Raw genomic sequence first — 26204 nt, forward strand, 5'->3', positions numbered from 1 at the left:
CCAGCAGTGGCCACAAGAACACCAAAGAGCATGGGGCAGGAAGGATGAAAGGGAGGGGCGGGGCACCCTGAGCAAGGTGCCCCAGACCCCGCCCCTCCCAGCATCCGGAGGGCGGGTCCTAGTGGGTAAAGGCTGGTCTGGGGCGGGCCTCCCAGGAGAGCCTCAGGGCCCAGCGTTGGGACCAGACGCGTTCCACTGATCGCAGAGCCACATCCTGCACACACCGCTGACTTTGGACCCTGGATCCCCACGTCCTGCCTGCGCCTGCTGGCCCCTGGACCCCCCATCTGTGCCCTTGGACCCCAGACTCCCGGATCTCCATTCAGGCCACAGGATCCCCATCCACACTCCACCACCCTCCCCTCATCTGGATCCCAGACCTCCACCCGCACTCCCGGACCCCTGAGTTCCGATACACACCTTGGCCATGCTCCACCTCGGGCTCTGGCTGCTCAGCGTGTGGTGGCTGCAGGGTGAGTGCTGGATGTGGGCTCTGGCCAGGTGGAGGGAGCTGCTGTCGCCTGGCCTGTGCCAGCACTGTGCTCTGCGCTGGTCCCGCTGGGAGGGGACAGACTGACCTTAAAAAGGGAACTGAGGGAAACCCGTGCCTGGGTCATTGCTGGGCTCCTAGTGGGAACTGGGGCTGGGGTAGAGCAGTGATTGCCCAGCCCTACCCGGACCCCCACCCCAGGAAGGAAGGGAGGACTGAGGAGCAGTGGCCTGGAGCTGAGAGGGGGAGGTCTAGCCACATGGGGACCTGCCCCCTCACCCTCCTCCCAACCCTCCCCCCTCCCCCCCCCCCCCCCCCCGCTCCCACTTGGGGAGGACCAAGCATGCTGCTGGCTCTGGCCCCCAACTGGCTCCCGGAACCTCCTGTCTGGATTCTGTGGTGTCCCATCCCCACCCTGGAGGCAACCAAGAGAGTGGCTGGGGCCGCAGGACTGAGTTGGGCGCCCCAGGGCCTCTTGAGCCTGGAGGTTTGCAAGATAATGGTCACAAGACACCTGTTAATACCTTAAAAGGGGAAGGAAGGACTGGGTCTTGGGTGGCTGGTCTCCAGCACCCAACACAGCCTGCCCTGCCGCCTGTTGTTGGCTGTGTGGGAGCTTGTTGTGCCAGGGAGGCCGGTCAGCTCCCGTTAGACGCAGTTACTCGGTTACTTGTAGGTTCCTGGAAGGGCTGCCTCGGGACGGGGTCTGCCTGGCCCCACCTGCTGGGGGTCCTGTTGTCTTCCTGATGCCAGATCCAGGCCTGGTCCCCACTCTGTCTCCCCTGGGAAGGGGCCTCCCAGGGCAGGGGGTGGTGCCCTGCACACCTGCTGATGCCTCTCTTTCCCTCAGTGGCCGCCCCCAGCCCCCCCTTGCCCCACGTGGAGCAGTACGAGGTGGTGAGGCCCCAGCGCCTGCCAGGTCCTCGTGCCCGCAGAGCCCTGCCCTCCGGCGTGGTGAGTCTTGGCCGGAAAATGGCCTGGTGGTGGTGTGGGGGGGTCCCTGTCTGGCCCCATAGTGCCCAGTTAGAAGATTATAGCTCCTGTGTGTCCCAGCCGGTTGTGAGGGGCCAGCCTTGGGGCTGAGGGCTTTGGGGCAGACCCCTGAGGGGGCTCACTGGCCCCCTGGGCTCCGCATCCTGGACCCCCCTGTTTTCTTGGTTCAGGACCTGTCCCCGGAAAGTGTGAGTGACGTCCTCGGTGCTTGTTTTGGCTGTCCTCCAGGCCTCACCTTCCGGCACCTGCCTCTCCCTGTGGGCACTCCCCAGTTTCGCTCAGCAGTGACAAGTCCAATTCCTCCTCAGACTAGAGGGGTGGCTGGCTCCCCAGAGCCTGTTGCATTGTGGTTGCAGGGACACCCTTTCCTAGGGGCTTTGGGCTGAGATACCCAGAGCTGCCCGGGGATCATTCCTAGAACCCATGTGGGGTGTGCAGTGTGTGTGTGTGTGTGTGTGTGTGTGTGTGTGTGTGTGTGAATTGGATGTGCCTGCCTGTGTACTGGGGGTAGCCCTGTCCTGTCTTTGGTGTCTGGGAAGGACACTAAGCCCCCTGGACCCTTACCCCACCCTGAGGGCAAGGTGCATGCTGTCCCTGACAAGGAGCGGAGGGGCTGAGTCTCATGAGGGGAGGGTACAGGGGGGAGCGGCTGGAAGGGCTATCCCACCCACAGCTCCTTTGCTGCCTGTAGGGCTACATCTCCCCTCCCCTTGCTCCCTGGGGAAGGGGCATTGTTGTCATTGACCTTGTGTGGACAGATAGGGAAACCGAGGCCCGAGGCCTGCCAGGACCCCTGCATTACAGCCCAGCCTGGCCCAGTATCCTTCACTAGCCTGATACTCAGCGACCCCTAAGGTCCTCTGAAGGGCTTTCGGGCTGGGGGGCCCTGGCCTTGGGCTGCATCCCTGTCAGCTGAGCTCCACCCCAGGTTTGAGATGGGCGCAGCCTGAGAGAAGGCACCTCACCTTAGACCCCTCCTGTTTTCCTGGCTCAGGGCCTGTACCCAGAGAGTGTGAGTTATGTGCTTGGTGCCCCAGGGAACACCTTCACCCTGCACCTTCGGAAGAACAGGTGAGCGGGGCCCGGGCCTGCCCAGCACACCCGTGTCCCAGGCATCCTCCCTGGCAGTTGCTCCTCCATGGAGGCAGGTGGGGCCCAGTGAGCTACAGTGGTTCTTTCCTAGGGACCTGGTGGGCTCGGGCTACACGGAGACCTACACGGCTGCCAATGGCTCCCAGGTGACCGAGCCGCTGCAGAGGCAGGTACGGCCTGGTGGCCCTCCCCAGGGTGGCTGGGGGCTCCGGGAGTGAGTCCTGCAGAGCCCTCATGCCCGCCTCCCGCAGGACCACTGCTTCTACCAGGGCCACGTGGAAGGCCACCCTCTCTCCACCGCCAGCCTCAGCACCTGTGATGGCCTCAGGTGGGCGCTCCAGACCTGGGCACCGTGGGTCAGAATGGCAGGGCCCCAGCACACGCCTCGCCTTCCAGGGCAGTGAACTGAGGCTGAGAATAGAGGGGCCAGACTTGGGGACACCTTTGTGCACCTGGGCGTCTGGGCTCTGTTGACAATGACAGGTTCCCGACCTGCAAGGCTCCCACTGGGCCCTGGACACTGTCCGCCCGCATGTCCCAGGGCCGAGGGGGGGCCTCCTGTCCTTCCAGGCTTCTGTCCCTCCCCGGGCAGCATGCAGGGGGCGGGGCACTGATTCGAGCCACCGGCTCCCCTCTGCCCACAGGGGCTTCTTCCAGGCAGGCTCGGCTGTGCACCTGATTGAGCCCCTGGGTGGAGGCGGGGAAGAGGGGCGGCACGCGCTCTACAAGGCACAGCACCTGCGGCAGAAGGCGGGGACCTGCGGGGTCAGCAACACCAGCCTGGAGAGCATGCTGGGCCCTCGGACCTTGGCCGCCTTCAGGCCCCGGGTGAGATGGCCCTGCCCGGCTTCATCCCTGGCCACTTGGGCCTGCGTGTCTCCGGGACTCCCGTGCGCTCGGCGAATGAGGGTGCTGCCTGCCATCCTGATGGCCAGCGGGCCTGACTGCCCGGCAGCCGCGGAGACGGCTCCTTAGTCCGTGCTGGCACCTCCTAGGCCGGTTCCCCAACACTGAGCAGGGGGCCCTGGACATGGTCTGTGTGAAGACTGGGCCGAGGGGAGGGGGGCTAAGCTGGGGCCGCTGACCAGCTTCTCATTGCTGTTTTGCAGAACGGGCCACTCGCCCGAAAGACCCGCTACGTGGAGCTGTATGTGGTCGTGGACAGCAGCGAGGTGCCATGGCCAGGGGGGTGGGCAGGAAGGGGCGGGCCGTCCATGGGCTGCTGACTGAGGGTCTGTGTCATCAGTTCCAGAAGCTGGGGAGCAGAGAGGCTGTGCGCAGGCGGGTGCTGGAGGTGGTGAACCACGTGGACAAGGTGCTGGCTGTTTCTACCGGGGCTGGGGGGTCACCCAGGGGCTCCTCCCCCAGAAGGGCCTACCAGGACCCAAAGCAACACAGGCCCGTTCTGGACCAGAAATCACCCAGCCTGACAGAACCCTGGTTGTCCAAGAGGAGGAGGCACCTGGAGGGAGGTGTGGGTGGCCCCTGACCCGTGGAACCCTGTCTTCCTACAGCTTTATCAGGAACTCAAGTTCCGCGTGGTCCTGGTGGGCCTGGATATCTGGAACTACGGGGACAAGATTCAGGTCAGCTCCGACGCCAGCATCACGCTGGAGAACTTCCTGGCCTGGCGGGCACAGAACCTGGTGGGGCGGCACCCCCACGACAACGTCCAGCTCATCACGTGAGTGGGCAGCAGGCGACGGGCAGGGAGAACAGCCATCGCCAGCAAAGGGCTGTGGGATCGAGGGGGGCACGCAGGGGAGTCCACCTGCAGACACTTCTCTTGCTTGCAGCGGGATCGACTTCGCCGGGACCACCGTGGGACTGGCCAGGGTGTCTGCCATGTGCTCCCAGAACTCAGGGGCTGTGAACCAGGTGCGGAGGGGTCCAGCCGGGGTGGGGTGGGGAGCCAGGCTTGGAACTTGAGCTGAAATGCATGCGGGGGAGACCTCAGGGCTCAGGTCCACCTGCTGGTCCGCAGTCTGTCCCCATGAACACCTGACCGGCTGCCTCTTCAGGAGGGTGCATTGATGCTTTGTGTGTTTTTTAATTCCTCACCCCGGGATATGTTTTTCATTAATGTTTACAGAGGGAGGAAGGGAGAGAGAGAAACATTGATCCCAAGCACCCCGACTGAGGATCGAACCCAAAGCCTGGGTGTGTGGCCTGAGCGGGAAGCAAACCCACAGCCCTTCAGTGTGCGGGATAATGCTCCAGCCAGCGGAGCCGCTGGGTGACGCTTTATATTTTAACCCTTTGCACTCGCTTGCTTTTTTCTCAATTCCTTTATTCTAATGCTAACCGTGTTGAGTCACACTCGACATCCGAGTGCAAAAGGTTAACAAGTGTTAGCAGGAAGTGATGCCGGCCCTGCTTGGGGCAGCAGGGCCGGCAGGAAGGTCACTGGGCCGAGTGGGCACCGTCCAGCACAGCCTCTCTCTGCAGGACCACAGCTCGAACCCAATCGGCGTGGCGTCCACCCTGGCCCACGAGATGGGCCACAACCTGGGCATGGACCACGATGAGAACGTCCAGGGCTGCTACTGCCCCGTGCCTCGCACCAACGGCGGCTGCATCATGGCAGGCAGCATCGGGTGAGGCCCCCCCGGGTCCTGACCAGGGGCCCCCGCAGAGCAGGCTCTCCTGAGGTGCAGGTGGCCTGCCCGCTGCCCAGCCTCCCCCTGAAAGACACCTCTCCCCACAGTTCCACGTTCCCCAGAATGTTCAGCCAGTGCAGCCAGGCCGACCTGGAGACGTTCGTGGAGAAGCCCCGTATAACCTGCATCGAGAATGCTCCGGACCCCGACCGCCTGGTGGGCGGCCCCGTGTGCGGGAACGGGTTTGTGGAGCAAGGAGAGCAGTGTGACTGCGGCTATCCCCAGGTACAGGGTCCGGCACTGCCCCCTCTGCCCTGCACCAGCCCCGGGTCTCAATCCCGCAGGTTAGGGCGTCCTTCCTGACCCGCCCAGGCCCTGCATGCCCACGGCCAGTCGGAACACACCCCTACCGTCTGACACCCACTCCACCTGCAGGGGATCTGTGGGAAGGCCCCAGCCCTGATGGGGGGTCATGGAGGGAGGTGGGCCCCAGGGCCACTGGAGCCAGTGCTCAGACCCTCGGCCTTGCCCCATCCGTCCCCCAGGACTGTCGGAACCACTGCTGCAACACCACCACCTGCCAGCTGGCCGAGGGGGCCGAGTGTGCCCATGGTGCCTGCTGCCATGAGTGCAGGGTGAGCACAGGGCCCCTTCCTGACCCCAGCCTGGCTGTGCCCCCAGGTCAGTGGGTAGAAGGGGCCCCAGGGATGGTGGTGATGGAGAGCAGCCTGGGGCCTGCTGTTCCCCTGGTGAGCTTCCCTCTGCTGGGCCAGGTGAAGCCGGCCGGCAAGCTGTGCCGCCCCAGCAAGGACAGCTGTGACCTGGAGGAGTACTGCGATGGCCAGCGGCCCTCTTGCCCGGAGGACGCCTTCCAGGAGAACGGCACGCCGTGCCTGGGGGGCTACTGCTACAACGGGGCCTGCCCCACGCGGGCCCAGAGGTGCCAGGACTTGTGGGGGCCAGGTGAGGCGGGCAGCAGGTGACCCACAGGCCTGGGGCTGGCTTCGGGTCCCATGCTGGAGGACTCACCGGCTCCTGGCCTGCAGGTGCACGGGTTGCCTTGGAGATGTGCTACTCCTTCAGCGTCTCACCAGGCTGCAAGAGCAGGGTCCGCCATGGTGCCGACAGGTGAGCATCCAGCCAGGCCCCACTCCCCACAGGTGGGGTCTCCCAAGAAAGTCCTCTGCACAAAGGAGGAGGGGCCTGAGTCGGGGGTCGGTTGGGCCCACCCTGCCTCCCAGGACCGTCAGGCCTGATCACCCTGCCCTTGGGGGAGGTGGGTGGATGCCCCATCGGTGAACCCAACAGCCCATCCTAGGGGCCTGGGCCTCGTCTCCTGGCAGCCCCCTAGGTCCCCACTGAGCACGTCAGCGTGCACGGAGCAGGAGACCATGGAGGAACTCTCTCTGTTCACAGGGCCGGGTGCGAGTTCCTGCTCTGCGACGGTGGGCAGAAGCCTCCAGAGCGAGGCTCCTGCACCTTCACCTCCAGCTCAGCCACATGCCAGGCTCTTAACCTGGACGGTGGCTCTGAGTTCGAGCGGGTGCTCGAAGGCACCAAGTGTGGTGACGAGAGGGTGAGTGACTAGACACAAGCCTGGCTGTGCCCCCTGAGGCAGTCAGGCCACGGGACTCCATGTCCCCGACGTGTGTCCCACATGCACACTCAGGCGGTCCAAAGCAAGGCGGTGGCGACGGGGGGCTGTGTGTACGGATGGACCCTCTGTTCTCAGTAGAAACTTAGCGCACGGGGCGGCACCCGAAGAGCCATTCTGGCTAGCGTGGTTGGAAGACCTTCCCGTCTGCACGTCCCCCCAGAGGCCAGGGCGGGGGGCAGTCCTCTGTGCCCCTGGTGGTCCGCCTGCCAGCGGAGGGCTGCAGACAAGGCCTGCCGGGCTGTGGTGGCGCGGTGGCCGTGGCCTGCCCGCCCCTGGAAGCTCACCGGCAGGTTCCGGGCGGGCTTCCGCTGGGGGGGAGAGCGGGGGTCCGGGGTTGAGACCGACTGCCTAACGAGACACCCCCTGCCTTCCAGGTGTGTTGGAAAGGACTGTGCCAGGACTTCCACGTTTACCGGTCCAGAAACTGCTCCGCCCAGTGCAATGGCCACGGGGTGCGTGGGCCTTTGGGTGAAGGAGGCTGTAGGCCACGCTCAGGGCGAGCCTGGGTGGACAGAGGGCAGGGGCCTGGAGCTGGCGAGGATCTGTGGGCCCCGTGTGCACCCTGAGTTCCGCCTGTGGACACAGGGGCTGGGGCTACTGCTGTCAGCGTGTGTGACAGCCAAGGACACCTGGACGTAGGAGCCAGGTCCATGGACAAGCCCAGCCTGTCCCCATCAGTCATGGCAGAGCCCTCGCAGGCCTCGGCTGGGCCTGGTGACTCCGGTGTGGGCACTGGGCGATGCAGCACAGGCGGGGTCCGGGCCCATTCCTGACGCCTGGCTGTCCCGCAGGTGTGCAACCACCAGGGGAAGTGCCACTGCCAGCCGGGCTGGGCGCCCCCCCACTGCACGGAGCTGCTGGCCGAGCTGCACACAGGTAAGGGCCCGAGGCCCCCTGGGCCTCACACCCACACAGCCCGATGGGGCGGCGGGACCGCCTGGGCCGGGAGAAGGGAGCTGCGTGCCCCCAAACCATGGTGCATTGTTAAAGCGTCAGACTTGCAGGCCTGGGCATCCTGCCTCACGGGTCTAGGGCAGGGCCTCGAGCCAGGAACCCCACCTCCGCCCCACAGGAGCAGGGTCTTCGGATGGGTATGCGGCTGCAGGGGAGGGGCCAGGGCTCCAGTTAGAAGCGGCCCCAGGAAGGCCCCTGTCTGCCCTCTCAACCCCCACTGCCCACTGACACCTGGTCTCCTGTTCCCCACAGCATCCGGGAGCCTCCTGACGAGCGTGCTGGTGCCTGTGCTGCTCCTGGTGGCCCTGGCACTCGCTGTGGTGGGCGTGGTCGTCTACCGCAAGGCCGGGAGCCACATCCGAGGGAGGTGAGGGTGCCCTGGTTGCACAACATCCCCGTGCAACCAGCACGTCCCCTCCCCGCTGTTGGGAAACGGCCCTGCTGCTCGGGAGGAAGGAGAGAACCCACAGCGGGTCCCCGAGGGCCTCTCGTGGGGTGGGAGCAGGTGACAGGCGTTGGTGACAGTTGGGGGGATGGTAAGCCCAGAGAGAGGGTCCTGGACCCCCACGCACACCTGACCCTGGTAGGTGTTGGCACTTTGGGGATAGCATGGGCTCAACAGCCGCCCACCCTGTGGGGACCTGGCCCCCGTGCCGGCCGCAGAAACACACGCACGAGGCTGCCTCTCCTTTTCGAGTGGCTGTGACTGGCGCACCATGTGGGGGGTGGCAGGTACTGAGGCCAGGCCAGGGGACCTCATGCCCAGGGGACCCCACATCCCTGGATGGGACCCTGAGGCCAGGATGCACTGACTCATCTGACTTTCTTGGCAGGAACGTGGCACCCAAGACCGCCATGGGGCAATCCAACCCCCTGTTCCAAGAGGGGGGCTTCGGGCCAGCGAAGGGCATGGCTCCGGCCCCCACCATGCGCTCCCCGGAGCCGGTCCCTACCATGCACACCATCCACTCCGGCCCGCTGCCCCGGCCCACGGCTTCCACCGTGACCCCTAAACGGCCAGCCCCTGCTGTAAGCACCAGCCGGCTCCCCAGGCCACCTAATCCCTGGGCTGGGCGCTCCACCAGGGCCTTAGAGCAGCAGCCATGGTCACCCTGTTGGAAGGCAGGAAGGAGGCTTGAGGATGGGGGGTCTGAGGACCCACACGAACTGATGGCAGAATTGGCCATTGAACTTGAATCAGGTGTGAGGGCTCTGAGGGCCTGAGGTCAGTTTTGAGGGCCAGCACCTCAGAGCGTCCACACGGCTGAGCAAAGGGAACGCGCAGGTCACATTCGGGCTGTGGGCCCTGCTGGTGGTGGGGCAGAGCCGCCACACGCACACCTGGGGCTTTAGTCTCCCTCTGGGAGGGGCGGAAACCTCAGGCCCTGAGCTGGGAGGCTGGGGTGACGGCGAGGGGCGATCCAGGCTCACGGCCCTATTCCCTGCAGCCTCCAGCCACCATGTCCAGCCCACCCTTCCCAGTCCCCATGTACACCCAGCAGGCCCCAGCCCAGGTGAGTCGTGGTAGGGCCCCCAACCAGGCAGTCTAGGTGGCGAAAATGGGGTCCCAGGAGGTGGGGGGTCCAAGGGATGGATTTGGGAGGCTGGGACCCCAGGGTGCGGCCGCCCCACTTTCAGAAGGCTGATCACCTGGGCCCAGTGAGGACATTAACCCGGGGCTTGGGCTCCTGACTGTTCCTCCCTCCAGCTCAGACCTGCTCCTCCCACCAAGCCCCTCCCGGAGCGGAAGCCCAAGCAGGTGAGAGGACCTGGCCCCTTGGCCACTCAGTAGACTCCCTTGGCTATGCTTTTTCCCTTCCCCTCTGGCCAGACCCCCAACCTCCCGACAACCCAAACCCCACAGGAGAGTGTGGGGTGCTCTTCTCTGGAGTGCCCCCTGCCGGCCTGACCACCTTTAGGCTTACCCCGGAGTCTCTCTCACCACCCACCTTGGCCCTGAACCAATACCAGCCTGTGCTTCTGACAAAGTGGGCGTGGCAGGAACGGCCAGGCTTTCTCCACCAGTCACCACCCGCTCCTGGGACAGGCTCCACCCACCAGGTGTCCTGTTGTCCACCTGTCTGTCCATTACCCAGGACATTAACTCATACAGGTTTCTCCCTGTGGCCTCGATATCTTGGAGGTACTTTGAGAGATGCAATTCGTATAACTTTTTTGTTGTTAACCTTCACCAGAGGGGAGAGTGGAAGGGAGAGAGGAAGGATGAGAGAGAGAGAAACATCAATGTGAGAGAGACACATCTATTGGTTACCTCCCCCACGCTCCCCAACCCGGGCTGGGATTCAAACCTGTGACCCTTATGTGTGTGGGCCAACACTCTAACTACTTACCACACTGGCCAGGGCTCTATTAATTTTTAAACTGACCCACATGGATCTCCCTACAACAACCTTCACTATGGTGCTTGCTTAATAGATTTTCTCTATTGCTTTCTTTTTAAACTTTTTATTTAGAACTAATTTTAGACTTACAGAGAGTTACAAAGATGGTCTAAGAAGGGGTTTTGACCAGCCAGATGGGGGCCAGGGTAGGCAGAGATTTCTGGCCCAGGAAGTGGAGATAGCCAGGCAGAGGCTGTGAGGAACCGGCTGCTCACTACCGTCCTTCTGGGTTATCAAAAACTACAAATGCTGGGCCCCACCCAGGCCTCCTGGATGCTAGGGTGTGTGGCCAGGGCTGAGCATGGCTGGGCCAGGCCTGATCAGCCTTCCACCTCCCTCCCGAGTCCCACCCCGTCACCCTGGGAAAGCTAAAATGAAAAAAATGCCAATTTTAGTTGTTAATTCTTGGTTTTGAACTTCCAAGACCCACATTCCAGCAGTTTTTAAAGCTTCTTATTGGTAAAGTTGGGGTGGTGTAGGGGAGAGGGCAGCCATGTCCTGCTGGTTGGGTTTCATTCTGCAGGTGGGTGCGGGGTGGGACTTCTCTGTAGAGAGCTCAGCAGAGAAGCCTGCGGGCCGGTCTGGAGCAGAGCAGAGCACCTGGGAAGACAGTGCTGTGCCCAGGCCGGGACAGGCAGGTGTCATCCACTGTCACTGTGTCTGCTTCCTCCCAGGTGATCAAGCCAACCTCCGTGCCCCCAGTACCACCAGTCAAGCCCAAGGCTGGAGGGGCCAACCCTGGAACCACTGAGGTGAGCCCCCCCGCCCCCCGCCCAGAGCAGTGTCCACCTGCAGGGCAGTGGAGCAGGCTGGCCAGGGCACTGCCCCGAGGTTACACTGTCGGCTGAAAGGAGAAATGTTAGCTGTGGGTATATTCTAACCTCTGCTTCAGACTCAGCCATCCCACTTTCCAGGGATGGCTGCTCCACTGGCTGATCATTTGTCTTCACCTACTAGTCTAAGTACGAGCGTCTGTCCTTTATCCAGTGTCAGCCGTGAGCACGGCGGCCGTCACTGTTATGGTTGTGTGCAGGGGGCCATCATGTTGTTGGCTGAACTAAGAATTAAATTTTTAAAAATATATTTTATTGATTTTAGAGAGGAAGGAAGAGGGAGAGAATGATAGAAACATCAATGATGAGAGAGAATCATCGATTGGCTGCCTCCTGCACGCCCCCCACTGGGGGATCAAGCCCACAACCCAGGCATGCGCCCTTGGCCGGAATCGAACCTGGGACCCTTCAGTCCGAAGGCCAACGCTCTATCCACTGAGCCAAACCAGCTAGGGCTAAGAATTAAATTTTAATAAGTGTAAAAGGAAATAAGATTCACTTGTACTCTTTGTAGCAGGTGGTTTTTATTGTTTCTTTTTTCCTCCTTCAAGGGAGTTGGCCCAAAGGTTGCTCTGATGCCCCCCGTCCTAAGGAGATGATGCCCCTGGGGGCACCTGCACACCCGTCTGCAAGTTGTTGTTCATGTTGAAAGAACCCTGTGCCAGCCCCTGCAGTGCCTCTGCCCAAGCCCTGGGTGCCGTTCCGGGCTGGGCCCACTATGGAAAGTCCCAGCAGAAGAGCTACCTCCTTGTGGCCAAGGTCTTTGCTTCAGCATCCCAGGGTCACAGCCTCTCGGTCAGGTCTCTGCTGGGGTTCCTGACCTCTCACCCACGTTGGCCACCTCAGCTCCGCCAGGCTGGGGTCAGCTGCTGTGTGGCCTGCGTAGGGGTGTCTCTGGACTGCACTGCTGTGCCCTCCAGGCCCCTCTGGGGGGAAGGCCCGTGTGCTGTGCTTCCCAGGAAGACCTCCCCTGCTGGTGTGCTCCGGCACCCCCAGACTGCAAGCCCCTCAATGTTCGTTGCCTGTTTCCCTGCTATTTAAGAAAAAGTATGTTTTTACAATTAAATTATTGATCAACTTTTAAATGACTGGAGATTTTTATTGGGTGGAATTTGGAGGAAGCCAAACAATGTGGAATTCAATTTGTAACAGTTAAGGTTCCAACGCTTGTTAAAATAAAATGCACACTGTACAAGGACGGCGACTTTTCACCTTCTTTGCTCTCTGACGTTATCATATACGCCCCCGCCCCTCAAACTGAGCAGTCTGGGTGCACTGACGGCAGGGACGTGCGGGCAGGACCCTAGGCCCCAGCCCAACCACTGAACTCCACCCTCACCTACAAAACTACCCCCCTTCCGGCTCCGCCCCCCGTCTCCCCGCAACGGCCCAACAACCCGCCCCTTCCGGCGCCGTCTCCTAGCAACGGGCAACAATCCTGCAGCCATGCTGGGCGCCGCCGGACCGAGCCCCCCGGCCCCGCCGCCGCTGTCCCCCCACGCGCTCCGCAGCCTTTACGCCTGGCTGGACCGACTCCCGCTCAGCCGGCCCAAGCGCCACCTGGCCCGGGACTTCAGCGACGGCGGTGAGGGAGCCACGGGCCCGAGGCGGAGCGGGAGGTGGCCGGCCGGACGCCATGGCCCAGCTAGGGCCGGTGCCTCGCGAAGTGTCCCAGCTCCCCGGGCTCCCTGCAAAGTGCTGAAGCCCCCAGAACAGGGTGTGAGGGGCGCCCCTAAAGGGATGCGCAGGACGCGGGCAAGATGGGGGTATTGACGCCGCGGGAGGAGGAGGAAGGCGGCAGCGGAGAGAGGCCGCGTTGAGCATTCAGCCGCGTTACTCGGCAGTTCCCCTCCTCCGTCCGGCATTCCCTGGGGCGGGTGGTGCAGACTCGGGGTTTTCTCCAGCACCTCTGAACCCAGCCCGGTGTCCACACCCCTGTCCCTGGAGCACCCACACCTTGGAACCAGTGATCGCTCCCCCAGGACTCCGCTCTCTGTCCTCATCCACCTCGGGGCCATGGACACTGAGGATGGAAGTAAATCGGGGTTCCTAGCCCGGCGGGCCAGGCTCACCGTGCGCCCTCCACCCCCACGCCCACCCCCAGTGATGCTGGCGGAGATCGTGAAGCATTACCACCCGCGGCTCGTGGACCTGCACAACTACGTGCCCACCTGCAACACGGACCAGAAGCTCAGCAACTGGAGCACTCTCAACAGGCAGGCCCTCCGCCTCCCTGCCTTTTCTTGTTGGAGCCCCCAGCCCGCGCTCAGGGGGTGGGGGACTCCCTCTCCCCCACCCTTCCTGGTCTCCAGGACAACTTCTCAGGCTGTCTCCTTGCTATGGGTTTCCCTGACGCCATGCCAGTATCCGTGTTCCTGTCTGTCAGAATTTCACCATCAACCTGGGGGTACCCCACCAAGAGGACAGCCCTGGTCAGCTTGAGACTCACTCACTAGGGTACTGGTCCTGCCCTCTGACCGCGTGTCCAGCCTATGCCGACCACACCTCTCACTCAACAATAATTCAGGGTGCAGGGCTCTGCTCCAGGCACAGCAGGCATGGCCTCTGCCTTCACGGGGCTGAGTCTAGAGGGAAGACACACAAAGGAGATGTGTCAGGTGTGATGAGTGCAATGGAGGATGAGGCAGGGCCCCTGAGCAAGTGACAGAACAGATATGGGTGCAAAGGGGGTTGCAATGGGGGCAGGGGGCAGAGTCCCTGTGGTCACCGAGGGGTTGGAGCTGGATGGGGAGGGTACTTGCATTCAGAGCCACCAGGGGTCCTTGGAGACTGTGCTGAGGACCCTGCTCCTAGCCTGGGGCTGAGAGGCACTGCAGGGTTGAGGCCTATTTCAGAGGCTGTGCGGGGGGGGGGGGGGGGGGGGGAGGTGGTGGTGGCAGCTGCAGGCAGATGTGTGCTGTAGTGGTGATGAGAAGCCAGATTCTGGGCATTGGAGGTGAACCTCAGACTTCCTCAGAGCAAAGGGTGACTCAAGCAGGAAGGTGACTTCTACCGTGCCGTGCCCCGGGGACGCTTGTCGGGGACATGGTGGCTCAGGCTGGAAACAACAGGCCTGACCACACAGGGCACCCACTATTCTGTGGGGTGGCTGGGAACGAGATGGCCACAGGGCCTCTGCAGGTGCAGGGCGAGGAGGAGCCCTAGTCCCAGCGTCCCCTCCGAGGAGAGCCAGGGCGCACTGCTCTGAGGGCCACCCCTCCCCCTTCCTTCACAGGAAAGTCTTTCACAAGCTGCGTTTCTGTGTCTCAGAGGGGGATATCCGAAAGGTGGTGGCCAACACGCCCGGGGCCATCGAGCCCATCCTGTGCACGCTGAGGGAGAAGGTGGTGGACGGCGCTGTCCGCGGGGACCCACCCGGCGCCGGCGTACTTGTCGGTGCATTTGTACGTACCGCCTCTGAACCCGCCGCCGGCCACGCTTGGACGTGGTCTCACGATCTGCCCGTGAGAAATGAAAGCAGGCAATCAGCGGTGATGAAGCCCCTGGTCCCCTCCCTGGCCGACCTGGGACAGTGAAACGCACTTTTCACAATGCTCGTCCCCAGGCCGGCACAGGCCACCCCCCCTCCCCGGGCCCCTCCCTCTGGGGCTGGGAAATGCAGGGAGGCAAGTTGGCTACGAGGTCTGGGATGAGGCCTGCTGGGCTGCAGCTCACGGTCCAACCTCTGAAATCCTTGCAGGACCCAGGAGTTTCCAGTGCGGATGCTGATGGACTGTGGGTGGGGCTTGCGACCACCCCCCACGCCGGTAGTACCCAGACCCCTGATGTGGGAAACAGCCCCCTGAAAGGGGCAGCGCCATAGAGACAGGCGTGTGGTGCCCTCGAGTTCACACACCTGCAAGGGAGGGCAGGTGTCCTCAGGTGACTCAGGGCCCAGTGGGGCTGGTGGCCTCCAGGAGGGCAGCTCCTCGCGCTGAGGGGCTGAGAGGGGCCCTGATGCCATCGCCTCCTGGGCTGCAGCCTCCTGAGTGGGAGCCCCCGGCTTCTGTCCAGGGCCCACGCAGGGCGGCTGTTGTTCAGTGGGCACATTTCCAAACGGAAGCCTTTTGGGGACATCCAGGCTGCACCCCGGGACGGCATAGGCCGGGCCGGGCCCACACGGCGCTCTCTGTGGGCTCGGCCTCACCCTGTGTGCTGCTGCCGGCTAGGCGCCGCTCTGACGCAGGGACCTGAGTCGTGTCTGCTTGTCTCCAAGGCCTGCCGAGCTCCCCAGTGCCTTCCGGCGTGAAGACCCTTCAGAGCCAGAGGGCTTGGGAGAAGACGGGACACTGTGCGTGCCGAGGGTGGGCCCCGTCTCCTGAACCCTCTGCCATTGCACCCCAGCCACCCTTTCCTGCCAGCTGCCGGGTTAAAGGCCAGGTGTTTGCCTTTCAGTCGGGACCCAGCCGGTGGGCCCTGGGAGCACCTGGACACTGGGGTGCAGCAGCTGCTGGAGGAAAAGGAGCAGGCGCTGGCCATTCTGCAGGAGACCGTCAAGGTATGGTGACCGGGGTGCCCCTCCGTGCCCACCCCCCAGGAAGCAGAGGCATTGGTTGTGGGCATTATGGGGAGGCACTGCTTTCCCTTCTATGCAGCTCAGACCCATAGTTGGGGGCGGGGGGAGGGCGGGTATGGCGATGATTGGGGCAAGCAGGGTCTCTAACCAGGGAGAACCCACATTTAATTTGATTATTTTTTATTTAAAAAATTTCAACTGATTTTAGAGAGAGGATGGGAGAGAGAAACATTGGTATGAGAGAAACATTGATGGTTGCCGCCTGCACACCCAGACCGGGGTAGTGCCTTGACCAAGAATCAAACTCACCACCTTTTGGTGTACAGGGAGAGGTCCCAACCCACTGAGCGCCACTGGCCAGGGCCTGATTATTTTTAACTATGGAATATTCAAAACACATCCAGAAGCATAGAGAAGAGTCTAGTGCCCCCTCCCCAAGAACTCACCATCTAGCCCCCCCAGTTACCAAGCCCCAGGGCCCACATTCCAGGGGCTGCAGACAGTTACAGGCGTCGCCACCCAGATGTGATGGGCAGCAGGCCCAGGACCCAGTCAGGGAGCAGAAGGTAGTCCTCAAGGTGCAGGCCTCGCCCCCAGGGTGCACGCCTGTTCTGAGAGCACCAAGGGTCTGCAGTGGTCCTGAGTTCAGGAAGTGCTCAGGCCCCTCGCTGCCAGACAATGACCACCCTGTGAGAGCACAGGTCGCAGCTTCCGGCCTGAGACAGTGGGGGTGGGAGGGGAGTGGGGGTGGGGTGGCGGTGCAGGCCACAGCAGTCAGCTCAGAGTCCAAGGGGCCGGCAGGAACTGTGATGACAGGGTGGTTCCCCGGTCCGTGTCCTGGTCTTGGTGAGCTGTGTTCTTGAGAATGCAGGACGTGACATCACTGTGTGGTCTGCCTTTGCTGAGGGACAGCAGAGAGGAAGTGATGAGATGTGAAGCAACCGCCTCAGGAGGTCTGACATAGCCCGGGGCTCTGGCCCACATGCTGACAAAGTGGATTATAACCGTGTGCTTTGTGAAACCCAGAGCGGGAAGCAGCTCTACGTGCCATTCAGAATGTTGCCGGCTATTTCAGAGGATATTAGAGGCTATTTCAGGTGGGGTGACAGGTGCCCAGGGGGCAGCAGCTGAGGGCCTGGGCATGGGGGGCAGGCAGGCACCTGTGTGTTGGCCCAGGAGGAAGTCTGCACAGTGGGCAGCCTTGGGCCGCCCCTGCCCTTCACTGCATGTTGCTGGGGAGTGGGCACTGGGGGAGGGGTGTGGCCAGGACACGGTAGTGTGGACAGCCACTGGGTGGCCCACGCCCCCCTGGGCCCACGGGAGCCGTCTGTGCTCAGCCGGAGTGTGGGCCGGCCGCTGCTGACTCCGCTCTGCACATGGCGTTGGGGGCAGATGAGCTTTCTCAGATCCCCTCTTCCACTTGCCTGTGCGTGTGGCGGGTCTGCGCTTCCGAGAAGGGGCGGCTGGTGACGTGGCCGTCCCTGATGGAGGAGGCTGGGGCGGCTCCTCTTTCTTCACGAAACTTCTCTTCCTGATAAAACGAGACTTATCGGCAGGTTTTTAAAAAATGACTATTGGGTTACACTGGTCAGTAAAATCATATAGGGTTCAAGTGTACAATTCTACAACACATCACCTGCACATGGGCATGCTCTTGACTGTTAACGCTTAGAAGTAAACCTGGCACACCGTCCATCTGCAGGGACTGCACAGCACTGACAACGGGCCTGCGAGGTGGGAGGAGGACCACCCCTCCCCTGACTTCCGCAGGGCCTTCCTGGGTGTCCCCCTTAATGGCCTTGGGTCTGACTGGACACTCAGCTCGGGCTGAAACTGCCCGGCGCGGCAGGTGGGCGGGGCGAGAGATGTGTGTCTCCTTGAAGGTTTTGCAGATGAAGGTGGTCAGGCTGGAGCACCTGGTGCAGCTGAAGGACCAGCGGATCAGTGAGCTGACCAGACGTGGGATTGAGCCCCAGTGAGCAAGAGGCCTCAGGGAAAGGCTCCCCAGTCAACTAGACCTGGAGCTTGAACCCACACGGACCTCGCCCAGACCAGATGTGGCCGCACACCGTCCAGCAGGCTGAGGGACATCTTGTGCAGAGAGCCGGGGGTGGGCAGCAGTGTGCGGAACTCACGAGCCTGGGGGCCAGGGCCTCGGGGCGGCACGCTGGCCCCTGGCTGTGTCGTCTGAGGTTTGCCCCACCCCACCGCCAGCTGAGTTTGGAAGTGAAGACTTGGGTCCGGTTGCCTGGAGCCTTGAGGGGTTTTGTCATCATTGTGTCTGTGAGCATGGACGGGTCCCCCTCTCCCGGGCTGGCTGGCGGTGTCCTGTGTCCACCCACCTGAAGTCCTGTGGGAGACCCTGCTCACAGGAGCTGGTGTCCCCCGGCTGGTCCAATCTGCCGGGGGCCATGAGGGCGGGGAAGAGCCGGCAGGGGCTGTGCTGGCCACCCTCAGTGGGTGGTCCTAGGTGCCTTGCTGCAGTCCCTTGAGATGGACGGGTCACCCTGCTTTGCTCGGGGTGTTGGGGATCAAGGAGGAGCTGGGCCTGCAGGCTGGGCCCCACCAGTCCTCATGGAGTCTGTGGCCCCTGGAAGGAGTTTGCCCCGGGCCCTGCCTGGAGGATGAGGAGGGAGGTGCCAGGCAAGCAGCCTCTGGCCCTGAGATGGGGGCTCCAGGGCAGTGCGTCCCTGTGGCCAGGATGCTCCCAGGCCCTGAGGCTGGCTGGGGGACGGGCACGGGCTTCTCTGTCCTGGCATCCAGGCTTCCCTGCTTCTTCCACACCCAGAGTCGGGGGCTGGGGGCCACCCCAGTCTTGGTTCAGTTCCTGGATTCCACTGTCTCATTGCCCCCCCCCCCCCCCCACACACACACACACACTCCCAATGGCCCAGAAGCAGCATCAGACTCAGAACCACAAGCCTCCGGCAGGGTTTCAGCCTGAGTCATACAGCCATGTACACACTGAGTCAGAAGGCGTGTCGGGTCCCACAGCACAGAGCTGCAGGGCGCCCAGGACTGGGTCCCAGGGCCTTGTTAGGAGGATGGGGGACAGAGGATCTGCTTGCCCAGCCTTGAGACTCAGGGGTCAGGAAGGCTCCTGGCCTCAGTGCGGGGATCAGGCCTCCATGCGTGGGTGGTGGGTGTGTGAGCCTTGGTTGGCGGCCCAGACCCTCTGGTTGTGGGGATCTGGGCTACAAACAGCACCCGGTGGTCCCTGTGTTGGGAGAGGGAAAATCCACCCAGAGATGGGGGAGGGGGCTCCCACAAATCCCAGCTCCCAGTGGCGTGGCAGCTGGGGGAGGGGCAGGAAATAGCTGGGGAGGGCTTAGCCCAGAGCTCGAGTCAGGACAGGTCCAGGCAGCTTCACGCCCCAGACCAGGCTGCCTCCCCGAGAGAAGCCCAGGAGCCACGATGTGTTGGGGGCGGTTTGTGCCCTCCCTGCAGCCTCCGTGTACCGCCAGGGGCTGCCCTCGGCTCCAGCGCCCAGACAGGCACGGACACACGTGCACACTGGAAGCAGGAGGGCCCACACCGGGCCTCATGCTGAGCAGAGGCTGCGTGTGCGCCGTGTGCTCTCCAGGGCGTGGCCTCCAGAGGGGGGTTTGGGTTGAGGCAGGGCAGGGAGGGCCCCGAGGCTGCAGGAAGGAGGTGGGGAGGGTGGGCAGCCCGAGGACTCCCAGGCCCCCTCCGCCATCCAGGGCCTGCCTGCCATTCCCCAAGGGCTGGGGTTTGGGTGGAGACAGAAGCTGGAGTTTGGGGAATTGGCCTCAGGTGATGAAAGTCCCTGGCAGGGACCTGGGAGCAGGTGCTGAGCATGAGGTGCCTGGAGGCCAGGGACTAGGAGCACTGCACCCCAAACACACCCCAAATGCAGGCCCGGGCTTGCTGGCTGCAGACAAGCCCATAGGCGGACTCTGTGAGCCCCGGCCTGCTCCAGGCCAGCTTCAAGGGGGCTCGGCCTGGGGCTGGAGGTGGGGCTCAGACCTGGGTCTCCAGCCCCCCAGAAGGAGACGTCCTGCTTCAATGGAGGTCCAAGAAGCTGACTCCCAAGTTAAGAAGCAGCTGTGAGTCACACTGGCCAGTGCCTTTCCCGTTTCACCCTAGAAAGAACCTAGCCTGAGGGCAAACTGAGGACAAAATCTGAAGCCAGTCCCTTCCCGTCCTGCGCTTGGACTTGGGTTCAGCGATTACTTGGAGAAGTGCCCAGGCTTAGGAGGGAGTGAGGGCCGACCCCTCGACTGTTGCCCCTCGGTGACATAGGTACCATGGAAAATACTAGAACCTAGTGACTGTCAGCAAAAGAGATCCCCGGTGACAAAAACCTGCCTGTTCCAAAGATGAGGCAGCACAAAGCTGGCGCAGATGCTCCGAGGGCAGGAGCCGGGAGCCTTCCCCAGGGCGGCTCCTGGGGGAGTCAGGTGGACAGGCCCTGGAGCGCCGAGGGCCAGTGCTCCACCCTCCTCCACTCCGACCACACAGCTGCTGCCCTCGGGCGCAGCCGAGTCCTTGCGTGTCCAGATTCAGGTCACTCACTCCGCTTCCTCTTGCTGTAAACCCCGCAGAGAGGAAGTGGGAAGTGAGAGCCAGCTCCCCACCCCACGCCCCAGTCTGGACAGCTGAGAGTGGAGGTGTTCTTTAGCTGGGAGGCGGGTCTTTTTGCCCGTGTTAGACATTTCACAATTGAACAATTATGAGGGGATATTAGGATGCACACAGGTGTGAATGTGGATGGTGATCAGAAACCCACTCCCCGCTCCAAGCCCAGCTGGCAGGCCATGGGCCTCCCCCTCAACCCCCAACCCGGGGAGCCGGGGCATGGAACCCACTTCCTCATTTGAGAAATGGGGAACAAAAGTGCCCTAGAGTGGCCGGTAATGTCTGGCTGGGGTGAGCCCGGCCACACCCACACCGCCTAGGAGCCCGGACGGGCTGGCCCAAGGGCGACCCCATGTGGCCGGTGTGTAAATCTCGCCTTCTTGATCCTTGAACAATTGGCAACACCTGGAGCTTTAAAGACCAGCAGCCTGCCCTCCTCCTCAGCGGGGCAGGAGAGGACTGAGAATCCCTCTTCAGCCCAAAACCCTGAGTGAGGGCGGGCGGTGGCCCCAGTGTGGGCACACCCACGGGACCCCTGGTGGTCTCTGCTCCGTGGGGCCCCCTGATGCTCCAGCTCCTGAATTTTGAAACAACTGATTCGACTTGATACTCGTGCACCCAGGGTTTTCATCGCCAGGTGTGTCCTGGAGAGAGCAGGGGCTGGGGAAGCGCCGAGCCAGCCCGGGCCGGACACACGCCGTTGGGGACACACCTCGAGGGGCTCCAGGCCAGGCGGGCCCCAGGACTCCCTAATGGCTTCAGTGACGGCAGAAAAGTCAGTTTTTAAAGTGTTTTTATTGATTTCAGAGACAGGAAGGGATGGAGAGGAAGAAACATCAATGATGAGAGAGAATCACTGGTCCTGCACGCCCCCAACTGGGGATCGAGCCTGCCACCCGGGCATGTGCCTGACCGGGAATCTAACTGTGCCAGGCAGAAAGTGATTTCAAGCAGGCCATGTGGGCCAGGGATGTGGAAAGGGGGCCCTCCCTGCTGGGCTCCGCGCTCAGGAAACAATGATAGCATGAGCGCTAGGTGCACGCCCTCCAGGGGCAGAGAGCGCAAAGGGCAGGATGGAGGGGTGTAAAGCGCGGCCTGGTGGGGCATGGAGGTGGAGGAGGGGAATAAAATAGATCCTGACCCTTAAGAGTGGGTGGCCGGGGTGCCCACCAAGACTGACTGAACGAGAGGACGGGGGTTGAGACAGAGGAGCAACAGGTGCAAAGGGCCTGGGGCAGAGAGCCAGAGGTCAGGGGGTTCACGGGGTGGTGTGTGGGCTGTGGTCACGGTGGGGTGGGGGGGAAACACTTTGCCCTGAGGAGGGTGGGAGCCTTGGCGGAGGCCTGGCAAGCGACAGGCTTGGCAGGACCATGGTGGCCACCGTGTGGAGGTGGCCTGAACGCAGGGAGACTCAGACACCCGGGAGACAAGGCCAGGAAGGAGCATGTCTGTGAAACCCACGGCTGCCGCAGGCCACATCCTGCCCGCGGGCGCCCAGAGGGGAGGCCACTGTCACAGGAGGGGGCGGCGGGTGCACGCCTGCGTGATGGCGGTGAGATGATGCCGTAAAGCAGGCTGGCGGCAAACCAAATGGTTAACAGGGTTCCCGTGGTGGCAAAACGGTGATTTCTTCTCTGTATTGCAACTTCCATAAGAGCAACACGTGCTCTGTAATTGGGGAAAATGGGAACCCTCGCTGCCTCCCGCCGGTCTCTGGAATCCGGTTCAGCTGAGGGCCTCGCAGCAAAACACACTCCTCAGGTCCCATCCAGCCAAGTGGCCATGGACGACCACCTCGGAGCGTCTTCACCCCCTCCACCCCAGGAAACAGGACCAAACAGCCCTGGGTCAGGCCCAGGGAGACTGAGGACCCCCGGCCCAGACCCCTCTGCCCCTCCCCACCCACGTTCTCAGGTGTCTTTGTCTCCGCCCCTACCCCACAGTGTCCCACATGGTAGGTAAAGTGGCACCTGCTCTCCGTGACCCCACTCCATCCCTCACCCTGGTCAAGTGGCCGCCCAGGCAGACGGCAGGGCTGGAGGCCAAGGATGGTGGGCAGGGGACGGCAGGTCAGAGTGGGGGCTGCACGGCTGGGGTGGCGGTGAGGCTGAGGACTGCGGGTGGACAGGGGCTGTGGCACCCGTGGACACCCACAGTGGCAGTCACCTGGACATGCTGACCTCACCCCAGAGCCCCGGCCCAGGGTGGCACTGTCAGCCTGCCCTCCCTGCTCCTGTGTGCAGTCCAAGCAAGGCAGGTGGCCAGTGAGTGCTGACCCCTCTCTGGTCTCCAGAGGAAAGCCCCGCCTTCAGGGAGGGTTTGACCCTCCCCACACCCTGCCCCTCTGCCCCATGTCCCCAGCCACCCCAGGCCAGGCCCTCCGTCTGCTCCTGAGCCCCCTCTCCAGACTTGACAACTGTCAGCATTGCCCCGATTTGACCCAATCTCCCGTGGGGAGGGAGAGAGGCGGGGAGAGGTCCTGCTCCCCCAGGGCCCAGGCCCAGTGGCCTCTGAGCGTCTGTCCTCACAGCCCCTGCCCGCTCTCTACCATCCCAGTCCACGCAGGGCCCAGCTCCAAGTCCACCTTCCACACCCAGGGTCCTCACCCACACATGCGTGCTCACAGTCTTCCCCACTAGGGTCCTCACCCACACATGCGTGCTCACACACTTCCCCACTAGGGTCCTCACCCACACATGCGTGCTCACACTCTTCCCCACTAGGGTCCTCACCCACACATGCGTGCTCACACTCTTCCCCACTAGGGTCCTCACCCACCCATGCGTGCTCACAGTCTTCCCCACTAGGGTCCTCACCCACACATGCGTGCTCACACTCTTCCCCACTAGGGTCCTCACCCACACATGCGTGCTCACACTCTTCCCCACTAGGGTCCTCACCCACACATGCGTGCTCACACTCTTCCCCACTAGGGTCCTCACCCACACATGCGTGCTCACAGTCTTCCCCACTAGGGTCCTCACCCACACATGTGTGCTCACACTCTTCCCCACAGCCCGTGGGCCCCGCTCTGCCCTCCAGCCTGGCCACGCAGTGTCCTCTTTGTGACCAGTGCTGTCCTCAGCCCTGGCAGCCCAAGCCCAGCCCCTTCCCCAGATCCGGGGTCCACTGAGCCTTCCCAGCCCCCACCCAACTCAGAGGTAGTGAGCCCATGTGGGCCACGGGCTGGGGCTTGCTTCCCGGGGAGATGGCACCCCAGGTCCCCCAGCCCAGGCAGGCCAGGTGGCTTCTCCGCCCACTAGGACAGAGGAAAGTGTCTCCTCGGAGAGACCTTGAACCTGGAGGATGTCGGTTCTGACCCTGGCTGGCCCTTATCCCCAGGAACCGAGCTCAGCCTGCTAACCCGGTTCCCCTTCAGCAAAGTAGGGGAGCCGGGACCAGGGCCACACAGGCCCGGCCAGTGCCCAGGTGGGCAGGGGTTGGCTGGTCTCTGGCTGAGCCCCACTCCAGCATTCTCAATTCCTAATCGACGCCCCAGGCCACGGCAGGGGCCCTGCGGCAGCTGTGGAAACCCTGGGGGCAGCCAGCCGAGGACCTGGGCTAAGCCTGGTGGCTGGACCCCAGAGGGAGTGGCTAGGAGAGGGGCAGGCTCAGCATGCGTATACATGTGTGAGTGTGCGTGTACGTGTGTGAGGGTGTGTGTACATGCCTGTGTGACAAGCCAGCGGCCCAGGTTGTGGCCAGGTGCTCAGATGGTTCCCCCCGAGGTCCAGGCCGGGGCTGCCAGGTCAGCAGTCCAGGCAAAGCGGCTCTGGTTCTTCCAGAAGGTGGGGGCTCCCGAAAGGCCAAGGTGCCTGGGCAGGGCGGCTGCACAATGGCCTTGGCGGGCAGAGGAAAGTTCCCAGGGCCGGTGAGTGTTCCTGATACGGCCAGGGAGAGAGAAAGAAAATATCAAGAAGCCAATGTTATCTCCCCAGAGGGAGTCACGCAGACCAGCCTTGAAGCCCTGACGCAGAGGCAGGGCCTCCCAGGGCTCAGGCTTAACTCTTTGTCCTTCTCTCCCACCCCTCCCACGGGCCCAGCCTGTCCCACCCCGGAGCCACGGGGCACGGCCCCCCACCCGGCCAATACCCCAAACTGCCCACCTGGAGCACAGGTCTCAGGGACCCAGCACCCACAAAGGCTTTCCACAGGACCCTCTGACCCTGGTCACACTGGCTGTACTGCCTTCCAGAGACAGCCCCAACTTGGGCCCCTGCCCCCGACCTATCTCAGGCCCCTGTACCCCAGCTCAGGCCCCTGCTCCCCAGCTCAGGCCCCTGCTCCCCCAGCTCAGGCCCCTGCTCCCCAGCTCAGGCCCCTGCTCCCCCAGCTCAGGCCCCTGCTCCCCCAGCTCAGGCGCCTGTACCCCAGCTCAGGCCCCTGCTACTCCAGCTCAGGCGCCTGTACCCCAGCTCAGGCCCCTGTATCCCAGCTCAGGCCCCTGCTCCCCCAGCTCAGGCCCCTGCCCCCCCAGCTCAGGCCCCTGCCTCCCCACCTAGCTCAGGCCCCTGCTCCCCCAGCTCAGGACCCTGCTTCCCCAGCTTAGGCCCCTGCTACTCCAGCTCAGGTGCCTGTACCCCAGCTCAGGTGCCTGTACCCCAGCTCAGGCCCCTGCCCCCCCACCCCCCAGCTCAAGCCCCTGTACCCCAGCTCAGGCCCCTGTACCCCAGCTCAGGCCCCTGCTCCCCCAGCTCAGGCCCCTGCCCCCGACCTATCTCAGGCCCCTGTACCCCAGCTCAGGCCCCTGCTCCCCCTGCTCAGGCCCCTGCTACTCCAGCTCAGGTGCCTGTACCCCAGCTCAGGCCCCTGCTCCCCCTGCTCAGGCCCCTGCTACTCCAGCTCAGGTGTCTGTACCCCAGCTCAGGCCCCTGCCCCCCCCCCCCCCCCCCCAGCTCAGGCCCCTGCTACCCAATCAGGCGGCTGCTCAGGAAGCCTGGTGCCCAGGTGCCCAGGAGCCACAGGCACCTCTGACGTTCTCCCAGCCCACGGGTCCCCTTCCACATGCTGAGGCCTGGGGTCCAGACCTTGTTTCCTGTCACTTCACCTCTCTGAGCACAGTCCTCTCCAGATTTGACAAATAAAAGTTCAGGATGCCCAGTTCAATTCCAGTTCCAGATGAGCGATAATTTATTATGAATATGTCTTCTTCGTCGCTGAGCTGTGCTCCACGTGGGCCTGCGGGTCAGGTGGGTGGGCATCACCCCTCTAGGAGAGTGGGCCTGGGGGCCGTCTGGTGGGAGGACGTTCTTGTCCGGTCCATTTGGGGCCAATGCTTCTGTTTCTCTGGGGGAGACCCCTGGGCGTGGAATTGCCAAGTCACAGTCACAGTCACATGCTTAGTCTATGGCTCCAAAGGGGTTGGCCATTTTCAACGCCCGCTTTGCCAGGTGGGGAAACCGAGGTCAGGAGAGGAGGTCTGCACAGCATAGCCGGGTGAGTCCCGATCCAGGCCGCAGCTGCTCTGTAGAGGGGCCACTGACCCTGCCTGGCCCGTCCCTCGGGTGGAGAGCACAGTGGGCAGTAACCTGGGGCGTAGTGAACGCCAGGGGTGCAGGGCAGCCTGGGAGCCAGCGCAGACACCGAGGTCTCCGTGTCTCACAGGTCGGGGGGCCGCCCTCTGGGAAGGGGCCTGGAGAATCCACCAAGGATGGAATGGCAGGGGGCTGGCAGCTGAGGCCTGAGCTAAGCAGACAGCTGTGGGAACCCCCCTCCCCCCGGCCAGGCATGGAGCAGAGAGGGAGTGCCGAGTCCTGAAGGCCACCCCTTATCGCCCGTCCGCGGCAGCTCCGTGCCAAGCACGTCTTCCCAGCGTCCACAAGGATACTCTGTCTCATGGGCACGGGGAGGGCCAGGCCGGGCATGTGTGATGTTGCAGGGGCCACTCTTGGGGTCCACAGGGCCAGGGTTTGGCTGGACCCAGCAGGGAGCCCTGCCCCAGCCACATTCATTTTATAATCAGGAAAAGAAGTTTAAGAAAACAAAGCTAGGCCTTGGGGCAATTCAGGGCCCCCTCCTCCCCACCCCCTCTGTCTCTGTCTCCATATCTCTCTGGACCAGGACACAGA

The 26204-nt window shown here is 63.1% G+C and overlaps 2 protein-coding genes across 3 annotated transcripts; both read left to right on the plus strand.

Moving 5' to 3' along the window:
- The first annotated feature begins 277 nt into the window (after positions 1–277).
- ADAM8 (ADAM metallopeptidase domain 8) lies at positions 278–12212 on the plus strand. The gene is made up of 24 exons (XM_079793903.1): positions 278–473; positions 1341–1444; positions 2478–2554; positions 2667–2745; positions 2827–2903; positions 3220–3403; positions 3685–3747; positions 3822–3890; positions 4090–4259; positions 4372–4453; positions 5024–5172; positions 5283–5460; positions 5721–5810; positions 5949–6138; positions 6222–6303; positions 6592–6751; positions 7207–7284; positions 7624–7708; positions 8039–8153; positions 8620–8815; positions 9235–9300; positions 9495–9545; positions 10863–10940; positions 11573–12212. The coding sequence occupies exons 1-24, from the start codon at positions 428–430 to the stop codon at positions 11618–11620; spliced, it is 2517 nt and encodes an 838-aa protein (XP_079650029.1). The 5' UTR covers positions 278–427; the 3' UTR covers positions 11621–12212.
- Positions 12213–12465: 253 nt separating this feature from the next.
- Positions 12466–18547, plus strand: LOC307112808 (sperm flagellar protein 1-like). 2 transcript variants are annotated; one of them, XM_079793815.1, is made up of 7 exons: positions 12466–12606; positions 13126–13237; positions 14257–14407; positions 14722–14788; positions 15238–15325; positions 15417–15519; positions 17421–18547. In XM_079793815.1, exons 1-7 carry the CDS (start codon positions 12468–12470, stop codon positions 17514–17516), a joined length of 756 nt encoding a protein of 251 aa, XP_079649941.1. In that variant the 5' UTR covers positions 12466–12467; the 3' UTR covers positions 17517–18547. The 2 variants fall into 2 exon arrangements, 1 of the variants encoding a protein (XP_079649941.1); XR_013814755.1 differs by lacking the exons at positions 12466–12606; positions 13126–13237; positions 17421–18547 and having other exon boundaries at positions 14353–14425; positions 14722–15325; positions 15417–16246.
- Positions 18548–26204: the final 7657 nt, after the last annotated feature.

Source organism: Cnephaeus nilssonii (assembly GCF_951640355.1).
Source record: "Cnephaeus nilssonii genome assembly, chromosome: 16".
NCBI lineage: Eukaryota > Metazoa > Chordata > Mammalia > Chiroptera > Vespertilionidae > Cnephaeus > Cnephaeus nilssonii.